Source organism: Ascaphus truei, chromosome 13 (assembly GCF_040206685.1).
Source record: "Ascaphus truei isolate aAscTru1 chromosome 13, aAscTru1.hap1, whole genome shotgun sequence".
Classification (NCBI taxonomy): Eukaryota; Metazoa; Chordata; class Amphibia; order Anura; family Ascaphidae; genus Ascaphus; species Ascaphus truei.
In genome coordinates, this window is record NC_134495.1 from 16,668,614 (window position 1) to 16,685,028 (window position 16,415).

At 44.7% G+C, this 16,415-nt stretch overlaps 1 protein-coding gene across 4 annotated transcripts in view; it reads right to left on the bottom strand.

Annotated features, from left to right (window-relative positions):
* Window positions 1-16,415, bottom strand: part of TMEM132C (transmembrane protein 132C) — a 225,421-nt gene that overhangs the window by 137,740 nt on the left and 71,266 nt on the right. For 2 of the 4 annotated variants that reach the window (XM_075568705.1, XM_075568702.1), the window contains exons 2-3: window positions 2,619-3,501; window positions 1,878-1,964 (exon numbers count right to left, since the gene is read on the bottom strand). The exons of 1 other annotated variant lie outside the window; for it this stretch is intronic. In XM_075568705.1, the coding sequence (XP_075424820.1) occupies window positions 1,878-1,964; window positions 2,619-3,501 (970 nt within the window). The remainder of the gene's footprint in view (window positions 1-1,877; window positions 1,965-2,618; window positions 3,502-16,415) is intronic. One more of the 4 variants, XM_075568704.1, reaches the window with a different exon arrangement.

The following is a 16,415-nucleotide window of genomic DNA, read 5'->3' on the forward strand; positions in this document are numbered from 1 at the left end:
ATGTATGTCTACTTATATCTTTCAAGTTTCAGTAGAACAGTGTAGAAATTGGTGGTGGAGATATGAAAGTGCCGTGGTACATAAGGAAAGCCAAACACAATGGGGATGAATGCAGACTCGGCATCAACCTGTGTCCCAGGAAGAGAAAGGGACGGAAGGGAGAAAAGGAACTACACCAGCCAGAAGCCCCGCAAACTGAAGAGTCCTTGGTGAGCCCCCAATCCCGAAACCAACTAATCCCCCACCAACACAGGTGAGCATGAAACCGTGACCACATTGGCTTAATAAAGAAGGTATGGATGAATATGCTCCGTATGTTCTTGGAGGCACACAGGTACTCACGGTATCATCTCCTGGATAAATATGTGTTCCTGAGGATGGGCTTCAGCCTCAGAATCCCATGGAAGGTGAGAAAAATGTAATAAAGTAGGTGCACCGTAAACAGTGAAGGGCTGGAGGCAATGGAATAAAAAACTCGACCCATTTTACCCTATGAGATTTTCCAATGAGCCACCGTCAGCTTCAATAATAACTTTATTTCATATAGCGATTTTCTCCCAATGGGACTCTAAGCGTGTCACAACGACAGTATAAAAGTGACTTGCCCAAGGTTCTCCTGATTCAAACTCAGTGTTCTCAGAGTTTGGCTCCTTACTCACTGAGCTGCTCCTTCTCCCTACACACGATCCACACGTGTTGTTCTTTCTTCATTCAGAAAAACACTCCAAAACGGCTTCGTAACATTTTATTTGACTATTCCTGCAATTATTATTTGAAAAGGGACCATCACGCAAACCCATCTCCTTACCCTGCTCACGTCAAATAGAAAATAGCTCATTTATATGCATCATTTAAAACGGCACACTTTGGACTTTTTCAAACACTTTTCATGTGTTCTTTTTTTCGAAATCCTGCAGCTCAAAACAAACAAATGGCGCTTTGAAAAGCTAATTTGGAAGAGCACTTTCTTTGCACATTCAGGGAGCGGTGAACGCCGAGGTTGCTAGGTTGCAAAATTTCAATATAATGATGAATATATACTGTAATTTACATATTAAAAAGCAAGCCATCAAGCTCAAGGTGTGAGGTGAAAATTACCATATAAATATGTAAGCGGGAAAAAAAAAAAGGTTTATTAAATAAAATAATTTGTGCCTTTCTCTGAGCTATTATAGGTCTCTATATACATTTTGTGTCCGCAATTTCTCCAACTACTCACACCTTACAAATGGACAGTCTCTGCTGTGTAATGCTGGCGAGCGTTTTTATACGCGGTCAGCATTAATGTAGCGGTCTGCGCTGATTTGATTTTTTACGTCTGATCTGGAGTATGAAGTGTTTAGAATATTAAGTCTACAGGAGGTGAGAAGAAGGGGAACAGTGAGAGATACAATATTTTTATTTGATAAATCTGTACTTATTTTTTGCGTCCGTCTTTCAGCCTGGAACCTTTGATTAAAACGTCCCATATTTTTCAGTGGAATATACATATTTCTGTGACTAAATGAGAAGTTAATACAAAATATGAACTAAATAAATTAAATGAAGTTAATTTAATGGTTCTCTTTATCATGGGTGAAATTAGTTAATGTTTTACATCTCCAATGTCCCATTTGCTCCAAATCATTGACTGTTAGTCTAATTCTCACCACCCTGAGTTATAAACACTTTTATTGCAATACTCCTATGGGGAAAGCCATCGCTTTAAAGAAAATGAGAAATCTTTAAACCAATGCAATTCCCATTTGATTTAGACTCTGCTGTGGATAAACCCTATTTACATTTCTCAAAACTTAAGTCATGTGAAGAAATCTCATTAGGGCTAATAAACGTTCATAAGATATTCTTCTATTGCAAAAAAGTCAAGTTAATATTACCTGATTAAGGACTCTGGCCGGCAGTGGGATGGCTTACACAATTCAAGTTTTAACCCTAGATTTGTCCCATGGATAACATAGAAGTTTCTAAAAGACAAAATGGCGTCTGCAAACTTGTCAAGCTAAAAATCATACTTCTCAAACAAGTGAGCTGTTACCTACTCTCCTGAAATGTTACATTCGGCGTATAAACAGTAATAGCAAGTATTGACTGCATACACAACTACAAGAGAATGCTTCTATTATTTAAAGGTGCCCCCTGGGAATCAAAATGGAGGTTTAAATCTCCCGCCCCACTGGGAGGGGGCCAGGGGTGACGGGAAGGGGCGGAGGGGGCCTGCCGGAGTTGACGGGGAGGGGGCCAGATGTGACAGAGAGGGGGGAGCGGAGGTGACGGAGAGGGGTGAGCGGAGGTGACGGGGAGACACAGACCATGCAGGGTATTGATGATGGCTGCAGTACAGTATAAGTATTTCTTACAGATATGCAAAGTGACGGCCATTTTTAAGAAATACTGTATTGTTTTCCACCAAACAGAAAAGTACTGAGGGATTTTGCAAACAAGTTTAATAAAAGGATTACAGGTAATTTGAAGAAACAAAAACACATTTTTCAGACAGAATAATCGGAACCACAGAATTAACCCGCTGAATGCCAGAGGGGAAAGCAACATGCGGGGCCCCTCTGACCCTTAAGGGGTCAGTTCTGGTCAAAGGTTTCTAGTGAGCAATAGAAACATACCTCAATGTGAACTGGTCCAGTGTTGAGTTATTGGCGACTGTGACATACACATTTAAAACCTCTCCTTGTTTTGTAGGCTTTGAGGGCAACCAAAGCACAATATGGTTATCCAACCTGAGCTCTGTCAGCTGAGAGTTTTCAGAAGATCGATACAGAGTTATGGTGCCAATTCTCTGCAAGTGAGACACTGCATCCTCCGAGGGGTCCTTCTCTGGCCGAATTGCATTCCCTTTCCTGGCTTCCTCAACGGTACACTCTTTATCTTCCTCCGTCTGGATGCTGTAGTAAAGTTCCACCGGGATCCCCTCAGACTGGTCTGGATTTTTCTTCCGACCCGCAATTACGACGGGTAGACTAAACCAGGAGGACTGAAATTCCAGCTCAGCCACACACAGACCCAGAATCCCATGCAGCCTGCAGCTCCCTTTCACTTCTCTGGTCTCCCGAAATGCAAACAACCTCAGGCAAGGAAACTTTTCCGTGGAGCTGTAGTCATCCCAGTCTCTGCCCGCGACGTAAAATAAGACTTGGACTTTGGGTTTGGTGGGGAACACCTTCTCATTGATGATATAGGCTTTGAGCTTCCAGTTAAAGGTAAACTCGTTGGATCCGAAGACATGGGAGGTAAACAGAAGGTCTTCTGGAATGTCCTGCTCTGCAGAGAAAGGTCCATAACTAGCATTGAGGATGGGGGATCTCCGAGCCTTGTGAATAAAGAAGGACTCTACCCTGGACTGCAAACTAGAGTTTCTCATAAAGTCCTGGTTGTTTTCCTTCAAAAAGAAAGCCGTTTCCGCTCTGACAATCCGATAGCTGACAGGAAGATAAGTCGGTAACGCAGAGAACCTCTGGGAGTTGTCGGGAGTCCCTCGAGATTGTGTCACTGTGGGAAAACAAGACAGAGAAGAGAATTCATGTAGGGAACACCAAAAAAGTGATACTACATTTGAACAGAGTTAAATCACAGTTGCAATCTACAACTCAGTCATAGAAGCTCATCATAGAATTATCTCATCAGATAGCGTCTGCAACATATTTGGGGTAAATTGTAATATATTATAGTAAAAAAATATGGTCTGCACATTTAAGGATTGCGTTTCTTTTGTTGCATGAAAACAAGTGCTACAATGTCTTGCATGACCCACACACATACACACATACACACACACACAATTTTACTGTCACAGTAACAGACTTGTTAACCCTCGCTGGTTTTCGGTGAGTCTCACTGACTTGTAGTCAGTCTCACAAATGTTTTAGATCAGCAGACTTTATAAACTTTGATGCAAACTCACTGATAACCATCAGTACTTTTCCATTAAACTGTAAAATCTCCTCGACTTTGGTCTTTGATGACTCACATTTCAGGGGAGGCCAAACGCATGTAGACAATCAGTCCTGCACACGGTACCATTTTCTTTACGGCTTTATACATTCATATAACCAGACATTAAAAAAAATGTGCTTTGTTCATGTCTGGTTATACACACGTACCATCTTCACATTGCACAGCCAGCAACCCCCCTCACACTGGGGAGATGCAAAAGGTGCAAAAGGTACACTAGTTACAGTACGACACAGTCTTAGAAAGCTCAAAACCCAAACCCATTATATAGTGGGTATAATATATATATACTGTATATATATATATATATATATATATATATATATATATATATATATATATATATATATATATATATATATATATATATATATATATATATATATATATAGTATCTGTACCGTGTTAGCCAAGCTTAATAATCAAAAATGAATTGACAATACCATTTTGTGGCTAACTAAATGCTTTTATTTGTGCGAGCTTTCGAGACACACTCATCTCTTCTTCCGGCGATGTTACAATGGATAAAGCAAGAAAGGGTTTTACTTAAAAACAGTCCATCCTGGAATGTATCCTGACTGAAGCCTATCCCTCCCCCTTGTGCTGTATGCGATTTAGGACTTAAGGTGTTAAATGGTCCCTGAATGTTAGTGATGATTTGTCAAGCTGACTTCTTTAACACAGGCTGTGCAGCAGGCTGAGTGACACACTGTGTGCTCATCTGCATGGCATTACCCAGAATCCCTGGCTGCAGTGGAACCGCTGTTTGCCATGGGGAAGGTAGGCTTGCTGACCTGTCGGACACATGCGAATGCACCACAAGTGGGATTCTTTTATTTACAGTCATATACGATTTTATTGTTATGCAATGTGCTGCTGGCCCCTTTGGCAACGAAAGGGTTACGTCGCCTTCCCCATAAATCTTCATATTGAAGTCTCAGGTATCAGAACAGCTCACAGTCCTCCCTGATTTATTTATAGATCTATTGGTAGAATGATATTCTGTTTGGCACCAGCACTCATTAGCATTGCATCAGGCACCGTTTCCGAGCTCTGCCTCCTTCCCTCCCACATGCTTTTCTACTTTCCCATCTCTCTCGATTATCTCCACATTTCAGCTATTCCCTCCGGAGTAATTAATTACTATGAACTACAGGGCACTTTCCTGGGACTGAACGCCTGATCCGCTGAAGGACCCCATGCTGCTTTGCTAAGCAGACAAGCTGCTCACATTTTTCTGCATGTACGGAACCCTAATTGATTTCTCGTGGATAGTTATTCCTGCCCTGAAGAAATGTTTAAAGGTCTAGATCAAAACATGAAAATAGCTACTGACCTCAACAACACTAGGATTCACTGTAACTCCTTGAGTGCCACAACGGTCTGCCTGCCGTATAGAGGCCCAATACATCTTCAATGCCTTGTAGGCCTGGTTGGCGTTTAAGGGGTAAATTAGCTGCAAACCTCCAAATCAACTGTGCAATAGTGCTTCTCGCACCCCTCTGCCTAATTTCTCCGCTCACAACAACTGTGCTGCGCTGTAAACCAATATCGATTCGGTCTACCGGCTTCCCACCCAGTAAATAATTTATCGGTAGTCAAGCGAGTTTGTAGACATGCGATTAACATGGCCACTTCCCTGCACGGTCAGATGAAAAGGAACCTTCAAAGCTGAGCAAGGCGAGACACATTTAGGGACATTAATAGTTTAGAAATAGAAGAACGTCTGCTTTAACGGAGCAATCTAAACGTTTTTCTTGTAACATTTATTTGTAGAACAAATGTACCCAGGATTGAAGCAGAGGGTCTCCAGAGCTGAGCCCCGTTCATTTCAACTCCGGGGACCCCCTGATTCCGGAGATACTTGCCTCTGTACTAGGTGCCGGTCGCCGCTCCGGCTGAGCTAGCGGAGGTTTAAAGCTCCCGCGTTACGCTGGCCAATAGGAAGCTGAACCTGATGATGTCATTGATTCCTATTGGCCCGCAGAGTGCAGGAGTTTTGAAACGCCGCCATAATGTGAACCCTGGTAGCCAAGTGGAACGGCTACCGGCACTCCTTACGTAGCTCAGTATCTCCGGAAGCAAGGGGTCCCCAGAGCTGGAATTAATGGGGTTTATTCCGGGGGCCCCCAGCTTTTTTTTTAAAGCGCTAGGATAGCTGCTTTAATTTGCTGCTCAATGTAATGGTTATTTAAGTCTGTAGATGGATCTAATTTCATATCTATGGTGTTTCTTTCAATCATTCAATGACCTTAAAGGTCTGTATAACGAGCGCCTCAAACTCAAAGGTCTGTGAAGGTCATAGGAAGCGTTCACCTTATCAATACTGACAGAACAAACATGTTGGAAGTACTCAGCGTCACGAGACTGACATGCGGGTGCAGTAAAGCACAAAATCCAGGCTCTTACATCAAATGTCACGACAGCATCCCCAGCGTGTATTACAAGAACACGCAGGATTATTTATGTATCCTATTATTGTATCATTTGCTAATTGTTCTCAAAATGGTGCCAGTGTGGTTTGTATGAAGCCAATGGCATGTACTGAAGCTCATGTACGAGTGGCTAAAGCAATGTATTATTGGTTCCTGGAGTATATCAACTGTATATCAATGTATCAACAAGGTCAGAGCAGCTGTGACGGAGACCGCACTCCCTGATCATGCAGCACAGTATAATGTATGTTTGTACAGTATGTATTGTATGTCTTTATTTACATAGCACCAACAGTATACTCAGCGCTTCACAAAGACAATACAGTACAGGGAATTATAATAATACAATAAGCGCAGCAAAGTCAGACAATAGGAAACGAAATCCCTGCCCCGGAGAGCTTACAACCTAAGTGCTATGTTGGGAGATTTACAGAGACAGCAGGTGAGGGAATAATAATAATAATAATAATAATAATAATAGTTTTAAGTACGTCAGCTCCTGGGTCTCCATTATCTAAAAAAAAGAAAGAAGGTTACACATTTGGGGCGTTACCTATCAATGTTTTTTTGGTGCAATTCTATTTATTTATTTATAAAATATTTTACCAGGAAGTAATACATTGAGAGTTACCTCTCGTTTTCAAGTATGTCCTGGGCAATTCTGGAGGAGGGGGACTGCAATAGATTATTTGGGGGGAGGGGGACTGCATTAGATTATTTGGAGGGAGGGGGAGTGCAATAGATTATTTGGGGGAGGGGGAGTGCAATAGATTATTTGGGGGCAGAGGGACTGCAATAGATTATTTGGGGGGAGGGGGACTGCATTAGATTATTTGGGGGGGAGGGGAGCTGCATTAGATTATTTGGGGGGAGGGGACTGCAATAGATTATTGGGGGGAGGGGGAGTGCAATATATTATTTGGGGGGAAGGGGAGTGCAATAGATTATTTGGGGGAGGGGGAGTGCAATAGATTATTTGGGGGGAGGGGGAGTGCAATAGATTATTTGGGGGCAGAGGGACTGCAATAGATTATTTGGGGGGAGGGGGACTGCATTAGATTATTTGGGGGGGAGGGGGGTTGCATTAGATTATTTGGGGGGAGGGGACTGCATTAGATTATTTGGGGGAAGGGGGACTACAATATATTATTTGGGGGGAGGAGAGAAAAGTACTTAGAGTTATAGTATATTTTTCTTTGACACATCTAGCACAGTTTATGTACCAGTAGTGCCTGTATACCCCAGAGTATTTGGGACTGGTTTTCCAGCAGCATGTTATTGGACAAGAACAGTGTTAACATTTCAGGGTTCTTTCAATCTGCAAAACATACTGGACAACTAACAAGCTCCTATTGAACCCCCAAAATATCTTTCAATCTGCAACTGTTTCATCAGGAATCCCACAAACAAAGCTCATGTTTTGGGCAATAGTGCAAAAAAAGCCAGTTTGGGGGAGGCTGTCGTGGAAATCATCTCAATGTATTTCTGCATTTGCAGCTAGACCTTTTTGGGGGATTGAGGGGGGGGGGGGGTGAAAAAAGTCAAACTTTTTTTATAATAAAAGTTTCATTTTTGATGAGGGTATTTTCCTTGACTTAGGGTGGTCCAAATGTGAAAAGAAACCCAGCATAGTCAACCGCCCTAAGTCCCATATTCACTAAATAGTGCCAAGCTTCCGCATGTCTTAACGCCTATCACTGGAATGGGTGTTAGGACACGCTAAAGCATAGCACTGTTTAGTGAATATGGGCATAAGTGAGTCAGTCCGATTCCTGATACTTGTTGGGCTTAACAGAACATCCAAATGTCACACTGCAAAGTGCACTGCACATGCCCCCGGCACCCTTCCTGATAGGAAAAGAGCAGAATATTGATCCCTCCAGTTATTCAAAAGTGGCTACAAAGTTAGCACTGTAACATACGATATGTAATTGTTACCACTGATAATGAGATGAAAACCAGTAATGTGTCCTCATTGTCCATTTATAGCATACCTAGTGCAAGGGTGCCCCCCTCCAACAGGTCAGGGGGGGGCTTGAGGACAGGAGTTGACCAACCCTGCCTTAGTGCATCCCAAAACTATACATCAGTAACAGACACCAAAGAGTCAGTAGTTCACCAAAGTCTCTTGTTTCCTGAGCTGGATTCTTGATGCACATTAATTAACGTATCTGTCGATATCATTGGACACCATAAAAAGATATTTGTGCTGTGATCATTGTAGTGTAACTAACCAAATACAAATTAATTTTCATGGGAAATTGCAAATGTATGCAGATTTCCTGCCTAATGTATCTTCCGGTAACCTTTTTATTAGTGAACAGGGCATTTTGGAACTGTCAGACCGAATAAAAATAATATGCTCGCTGCAGTGCAAACATTAACTGTAAAAGCGTAATCGTTTCTGCGTAAAAAACATAAATTATATGGGGCAGAATTAATTATATTAATTGAATGCACAATCTGTATCATTTTGTTTTCCTGCTTGGCAGCTGTCCAGAATGGTGGTACAGTATGTTAACATCAATAATTGACAAGTAACTAATACCGTAATTTGGACAGTTTCAAATGGTCAAATGGTGCCTGGGTGGAACTTTTGATGTACGTTTCTTAGGTGAACTGATGGTGGTACAAACTCATAACTGGGGATGTTTATTGACATCGATGAAGAAACAAAATATTTAAAGAGGCACAGAAATTGTATCTTTCCATTAATATATGTGCAAGTATTTCCTTATTCTAAGGCAGCGGCGATAGTAGATCCCACGGTATATGGTGACTTTAAATCGTTTCATAGTACATAGTTACATAGGAGATGAGGTTGAAAAAAGACATGTCCATCAAATTCAACCTAAGCTAAATTTAGACGACAGATACGTATCCTATATTTGTATATACAGTATATTGATCCAGAGGAAAGCAAACAAAAAACCCCAGTGATGCCTCATCCAATGAAATCTCATAAGGGGACAATTCAATTCCATCCTGACACCAGTAATAGGAATCAGATTACTCCCTGCATCTAGATCCTTCCCATGTTTACGCAATTGGTATATCCCTGTATACCTTTCCTTCTAAAAAGATGCCCAAAGTTTTTTTGAAGATATCTATTGTATCTGCCATCACAGTCTCCATGGTTGGTTATAGGAGTCATGCATGATGCATCTGTAGCCATAACTACACTGTGAATGTTTATCTACTACTATGTGAATCATCATTATTATTATTTATCCATTTTACGTTCATATTTATATCGTTAATATTGTATTATAATATGATTTTAGTTATATCACACATATATACACACACTTTGTGGTTTGTACTGCTTTTATTTGGTCTTCCTGTCATTAATATTGTTCAGGTTTTGGTCTAGATTATATTTTCTACACATAAGCCTGATCCTACTGTTAATAGTTGCACAGATCTCCAGTAGCTATTTGCCCTTTTTTGTTCGTTTACTTTGTTGTCATGTAATTGGTAACTTATAAAGAAGGATATGAGTTTTGTTAGTCACTTTTTGGTAAGACCATCAGGTAGAATGTATTTAAGGTTTGAATTCTGCTTACCATGTCCTCTCCCTGCCCTGACAAATCATTAGTCTGAAGGCGAAACGGACGTCGGCTGGGGCTTCTACCTGGTTTCTGGTCTTGGCTCCAAGGTGTAAAGTACCTTGCACGGTTTGGGGATATTTCTCCGTGGCACACAGAGGTTGGTGTATCTGTGTATTTTTAGATTTTGGATGCTGCTACAGTTTTTACTTTGGAATGAATAAAGTGAATTCTTTGGAGAACTGGTGCACCAATTCTCTTTTTTCCATCTAATGTCAGTACTTTGCAACAATTGTGCCCCTCTTATATCTGGACGAGGTTATGCAGAGTGATAAAAAGATAGGGAGAAAGTTACTTTGTGTGCCGAGTTTGCATTTCTGAATGTCCTGGCTTCATTTGTATACTGTACATCAATAAAATACCGTGTGGCCTATACTCGTAGCTCTGAAGTGGTCATTGCCAAACTGCTTGGTTTGGCATGTTCGGAAGTAGTGGAATAAATGTGGGGGGAAAAATATGCGCTAATGCAAATCGCATTTTCTAAGCCGCGTCTATAAAAAGTGACAAACCGCGCAGTTTAACAGCCAAACCGCCCGGATTATACGCGCTTTAGAAGTGGAATGACCCGAGTTGGTACTAACTTCATCCCCAGTCTGACTTTTGGGTTTTGCTCTCTCAGCCCAACCCATATTTCAGATTCTGTATGGAACTCGCGATACCAATCTCGCCGCCCTTGAGATGGCATAAATAAAATGTGAGTTTTTGGAAGCGGTTTGCAGAACGGAGCTACGAGAATTGCAGTTGTCATTAAAAAATAAATATGAGTTTGAGGCCTTTCTAACAAACTGATCGGATTGGCAGAGCCGGAGTGAAACCGCTTCGAAAAAAGCCTTTTAGACATGGCTTGGACAAGCGAGAAGGGCTTAGAGAATAGCAAAGCGCGCCGATCCCATCGGAAAGGGCTCTTTAGAAGCGGTTTGTCACACTTCGGAGCTATGAGAATAGACCCCTATGTCTATGCCTATTTATCACATATACCACCTCTAAAAGACCCACTTCAAATGGGATAAAAAAAGTTATTCGGTTTTCTTTGCAAACATTATAAAATCGCACATGCATCCTATGAAGTTCTTGAAACCCAGATACATTTTCACATGCTATTCACCCTAAATTACCAAATTGACTGGATCTGGAGAATGTGTTGTGCAAATATACTTTTTATTCACTTGACGAATCAAAATAACAGTGTGTTACCCTACAAATAGAGATTAGCCCTCTATTGCACAGAGGGAAAACATTTTCTCAAACTAAGGGAGAAAGAGTGGCTCAGTGAGTAAAGACACTGACTCTGGCACTGAGTGTGAAGCAGGGGAACCTGGTTCAATTCCTGGTGTCGGCTCCTTGTGATCTTGGGCAAGTCACTTTATCTCCCTGTGCCTCAGGCACCAAAAAAACATAGATGGTGAGCTCCACGGGGCAGTGACTGTGTATGCAAAATGTCTCTGTAACACGCTATGTAAAACTAGCAGCGCTATACAAGAACATATTATTATTATTATCAAATTAAACATTTAAATAACATAATGCAATTTAACATATTTAGACTTATTTGAAGGTTTTCTTGCACAATTATTAGCAGCACATTATTTTTTCCAGCTGCACTGTAAATAAAACGCAGAAAGAGAGAAATAGTCTCAATTTAAAAGAAACCGGTAAATGCAGAAAAGTAATTTCGAGCAGCAGCCAACGCAATGGTTTTCTCATTTATTTCTGCCTAAAAAGTTGTGAATAATGATCCCAAACACTCGGTTAGTGATTACGGCTTCTTGGTGATTAATCAAGTGCAAAGGCTTCCTCTCGATCCCTCCATGTGAAAAGAAAGGAGAGCAGACACACAAAGCATCTTGGTGCAAGCAGGCATTTGTTGGGTTCAGCTATGAATAAAGCTACACGTTGGCCTAGTTTCCAGACTTTGTAGTGGATCAAACTACTTAATCCAGAATTTACTTCGGATAAAGTGACAGGCTGGAACGCATTCCTGCTTATAAAGGCCTTGCTTCAGAACCCCCCCCCCCTGTGTGTTTATACAGTTGTGAAAAAATGAAGGTTTTTTTAGTGGATTTTCTTTACTGTGGGAACCCCCCCACCCCCAGTTCTTTTGACTTTGGTGTTAAAGTAAACTCTTTATTGGTTGGATGAAGGCTCCTTAGTGGAACCGAAACATTGGAATATCAATATATATTTTTGCATTTTGAATTTATATCCTGGAGTGCCGAGTCTTCCTTGTATCTTGTATGGGTGACATATTTCTCTTTATAAATATTTCCTGACCCATGCACCTAATTACATCTGTTGTGCTTTGTTAAGGCGTGCCTATTGTACAAGTTCATTATATATTATATACAGTACTAGCTGAGAGACCCGGCGTTGCCCGGGATGTAAATGCGTAATAGGTAGTATTATTTATAAATCGTGGAACAATAGATGAGTGTTTGTTGTAAAGGTTGGATAATAATATTGAAAAGAAAGATGGAATAAAATGTAATACGATGTTGTTTAAAAATGGTTTATTGTAAACACACCACAGTACAATGTATATTTTGGTGACATAACAGATGTAAAAATGTGAGGCGTGTGTCCTGCTAGGGTGTGAGGCGGCGGGTGGCACATGGGTTGTGAGTGCTGTCTGTGAGTGGGGGTCCTGCTAGCGTGTGAGGCGGCAGGTGGCGCGTGGGTTGTGAGTGCTGTCTGTGAGTGTGGGTCCTGCTAGGGTGTGAGGCGGCGGGTGGCGCGTGGGTTGTGAGTGCTGTCTGTGAGTCGGAGGCCTGCTAGGGTGTGAGGCGGTGGGTCAGTGATGTCGGTGCGTAGGGGCGGGAGGCAGCAGGTGTGTGAGGCGGTAGGTATGTGTCGAGTGTGGCGGGTGTCTGTTGAGTGCATGCAGTGGCTGTGAGGCGGTGGGTGAAAGGCAGAGGCGGGCGGAGTAAGGGCGGGTGAAAGGCAGAGGCGGGTGGGCGGGGAGGCAGGAAGGCGGGCAGGAAGGCGAAGGGTGGTGGGAAGGGGAGGAGGGTGGTGGGAAGGGGTAGAGGGGGGAGGGAAAGGGAGGAGGGGGGAGGGAAAGGGGAGGAGGGGGGAGGGGAGTGGGTGGGGGGGGGAAAGGGGAGTGGGTGGGGGGGAAAGGGGAGTGGGTGGGTGGGGAAAGGGGAGTGGGTGGGGGGGGGGAAGGGGAGTGGGTGGGGGGGAAGGGGAGTGGGTGGGGGGGAAGGGGAGTGGGTGGGGGAAAGGGGAGTGGGGGGGGGGAGAAGGGGAGTGGGGGGGGGAAAGGGAGTGGGGGGGGGGAGAAGGGGAGTGGGGGGGGAGAAGGGGAGTGGGGGGGGGAGAAGGGGAGTGGGGGGGGAGAAGGGGAGTGGGGGGAGAAGGGGAGTGGGGGGGAGAAGGGGAGTGGGGGGGGAGAAGGGGAGTGGGGGGGGGAGAAGGGGGAGTGGGGGGGGGAGAAGGGGAGTGGGGGGGGGGGAGAAGGGGAGTGGGGGGGGAGAAGGGGAGTGTGGGACGGGGTGGAGAGCAGTGGGCATATGTATTGTCATAATTAATGTATGTGCATGTCCCCCCCCCCTCCGTGCGTCCGTCCCCCTGCTGGTTCGGCTGGTGCCCCCCCCCCCGTTCTCCGTGACTCCCCCCCCCCCTCCCCGTGACTCTTGGCTCGCCCCCCCCCCCCCCCCCGTTGCCCGTGACTCGCGCTCCCCCCCCCCCCCCCCGCTTGGTCCCCCGATGTGCCGTCCGGCTGAGTGAGGCGCGTGCAGGCGGCAGGTAGCGCCCTGTGTGGGCCTGAGGCGCGAGGCTGCGCGGGTGGGCCTGAGGCGCGGGTGGGCCTGAGGCGCGAGGCTGCGCGGGTGGGCCTGAGGCGCGAGGCTGCGCGGTGGGCCTGAGGCGCGAGGCTGCGCGGGTGGGCCTGAGGCGCGAGGCTGTTACTGGTGCCATAAGCTGAGGCGGGACGTGACTTACCTGAGCGGGAAGTAGCGCCGGGGAGGTAAGGGAGCGGCTAGGGTAGGAGGGCCGCGCTTCCGTCCTGAGCCTGGTTCAGGGCGGCGCACGTGATGGGGGGGGGGGGGGTGAGGGGCTCCGGAGCAGCATCGTGCGGTGGATGTTCGGGTGAGTGGGGGGGGGGGTGAGGGGCTCCGGAGGAGCATCATGCTGTGGATGTATGGGTGAGGGGGGTGGGGTGGTTTTGGGTGTGCTCCGGGGATGTTCGGGTGAGGGGGGGGGTGTGATGGAGCATTGTGCGTTGTATGTTCAGCAGCGTGCGTTTGCTGTTCGTGTGAGGGGGGGGGGTGATGGAGCATCGTGCGTTGTATGTTTGGGTGAGGGGGGTTGGTGATGGGCTGCAGTAGCGGGAGAGCTGTGGCGTGCGTTCGTAGTGTGCATGAGGTTGGGGGGTGGTGGTGGAGGGGGGTGCATGAGGTTGAGGGGGGTGGTGGTGGAGGGGGGTGTTTGTCAGAGGCAGTGTTGCGCTGCTTGCTCGTGCGGTGTGTGGAGGTGAATGCTGTGGTAGCAGGCGGTGAGGGTTTTGTGGGTTGAGAGGTCGCCCCAGAGCAGTGAGGATTGTCAGTGAGGGGTGGGACAGTGGGTGAGGGGTGGGACAGTGTGGCAGTGGTGTTCGCCGAAGGCCAATGAGAGTCAGTGAGGGGTGGGACAGTGTGGTGAGGGGTGGGACAGTGTTGAGGTGGAGTGACAGGCCAAAGGTGCAATGCGATTGGCCCTAGGGACACAGGGCATGCAGTCAAACATACAGACATTTCAGAAATATATAGTAGATACACACACATCGATATTATACATTTCTAATGCATATTAAATATTGTCATGCTTGATTGCAACCAAATCATTTTCAGCTTAAGCCAAGGATCCTTGAAAATTATTTGATACGAGTATTAATGAAATCAGTCATAAAAACGTAAGAGATTTATATTTGTGTCATAGTTCCCTTTTCCGATAGATGTCCCCTTACTAAATGAATAAAATAATAAAGTTAGGACCCTGCCTGATCGTCTCATAATACCGTGACCCCCACCCCTACAGGCATTACATTTTCTCCCACCGATACTTGTTAGCAAAGCGCGCGTCTTTCCCGCCCGGCCAGGCGCAGAGAGGATAAAAACCAAAGATTATCGCGGCCACGCGGGAGATACCGTTCAGCCCGAAGCAAATCATTCACCGCTCACTATGACTTTACACTTTCATACTGGATTTCTGCGTCCCGGATTATAAAAACTTAATTTAAAGACCTTATTTACAGCAGATGGCACAATGGGCAGACTGGGTGAGACAAGTGGTTTTTATCTGCTGTCACATTGCGTGTGTTTGTTTAACCGCGTTCGTGCCTTATTACATCACTGGTAATCCTATAAAGATCCGTTAAAGAAGCTCTTTTATCGCTCATATTCCATTCCGGATCTCAGAGGGCGCGGCACGCGGATCACAATCATGCCCCCTGTACACTAAAAATCACAAGATCCAGGAGCTGGATTGAGCCACAAATGCCCCAGAACAACAGGGCAGGGGTTAAATGTTTTGGGTGGCATTTTTTAAATCCCCATGGTATATGAAAGGAGCAATCCAAGCCGTTTTTTTTTCTTTTTTTTCCTTCTTCATTTTTTAATACAAGTTTGAAGCAGCGGGTCTCCGGAGCTGAACCCCATTCATTTAATATCCGAGGACCCCCTGCTTCCAGAGATACCTCTGAAGGACTACAGGGCCTGGGTACTTTGAAAAGCAGCCATATAGTGAACCCTGGAGTAGCTACCAGCACCCCCTACAGAGGAGGTAAGTACCTCTTGAAGCAGGGGGTCCCCGGAGCTGAAATTTATAGCGTTCAGCTTCCGAGACCCCCTGCTTCAATTCCGTATTTAAAAAATGAAAAAAATCTGGCTTGGATAGCCTGTTTAATGTACTGTACGAGTTTCTTTTCTGTTCTGTATGAAATGGAATTTGTTTTTAAATAACAGCTTTACAAGTTTTCATGGTCAAAGAAACCAAAATACCCACCTATAATGAATCATGCCACTTTACTTTCAATGCCCCTTAGCTTCTTCATCTAGATATCCTTCATCTAGATATCCTGTTAGTGAAGGACTTTTGGAGAGAACAAGCCACCCACACACATTGTATGAATTCATTCCGGGCACCCCTCGCAAAGAGAAAAAACAGGTTACGGCTGTGATCAATGGAAAGTGGAAACGGTTTTCCCGCTGGGTAAAATATTCCGTGACCATGCATATAAATTATACAGCGCTAGTCTTTGTTGGGTCTTTGGCAGAGTTCGTTCAGGTTTAACATGATCTCAGAGGTGTCATTCAAAGTCACATTGAACTTTAAACTGCTTCCGCTTTCCAGTGTAACATGATCAGCCATCCAGACATGCACCTGTGCGGCACCCAAAGGGGAGTCTGTGTGGTCTTCCTTCCAAGGCAAGCAA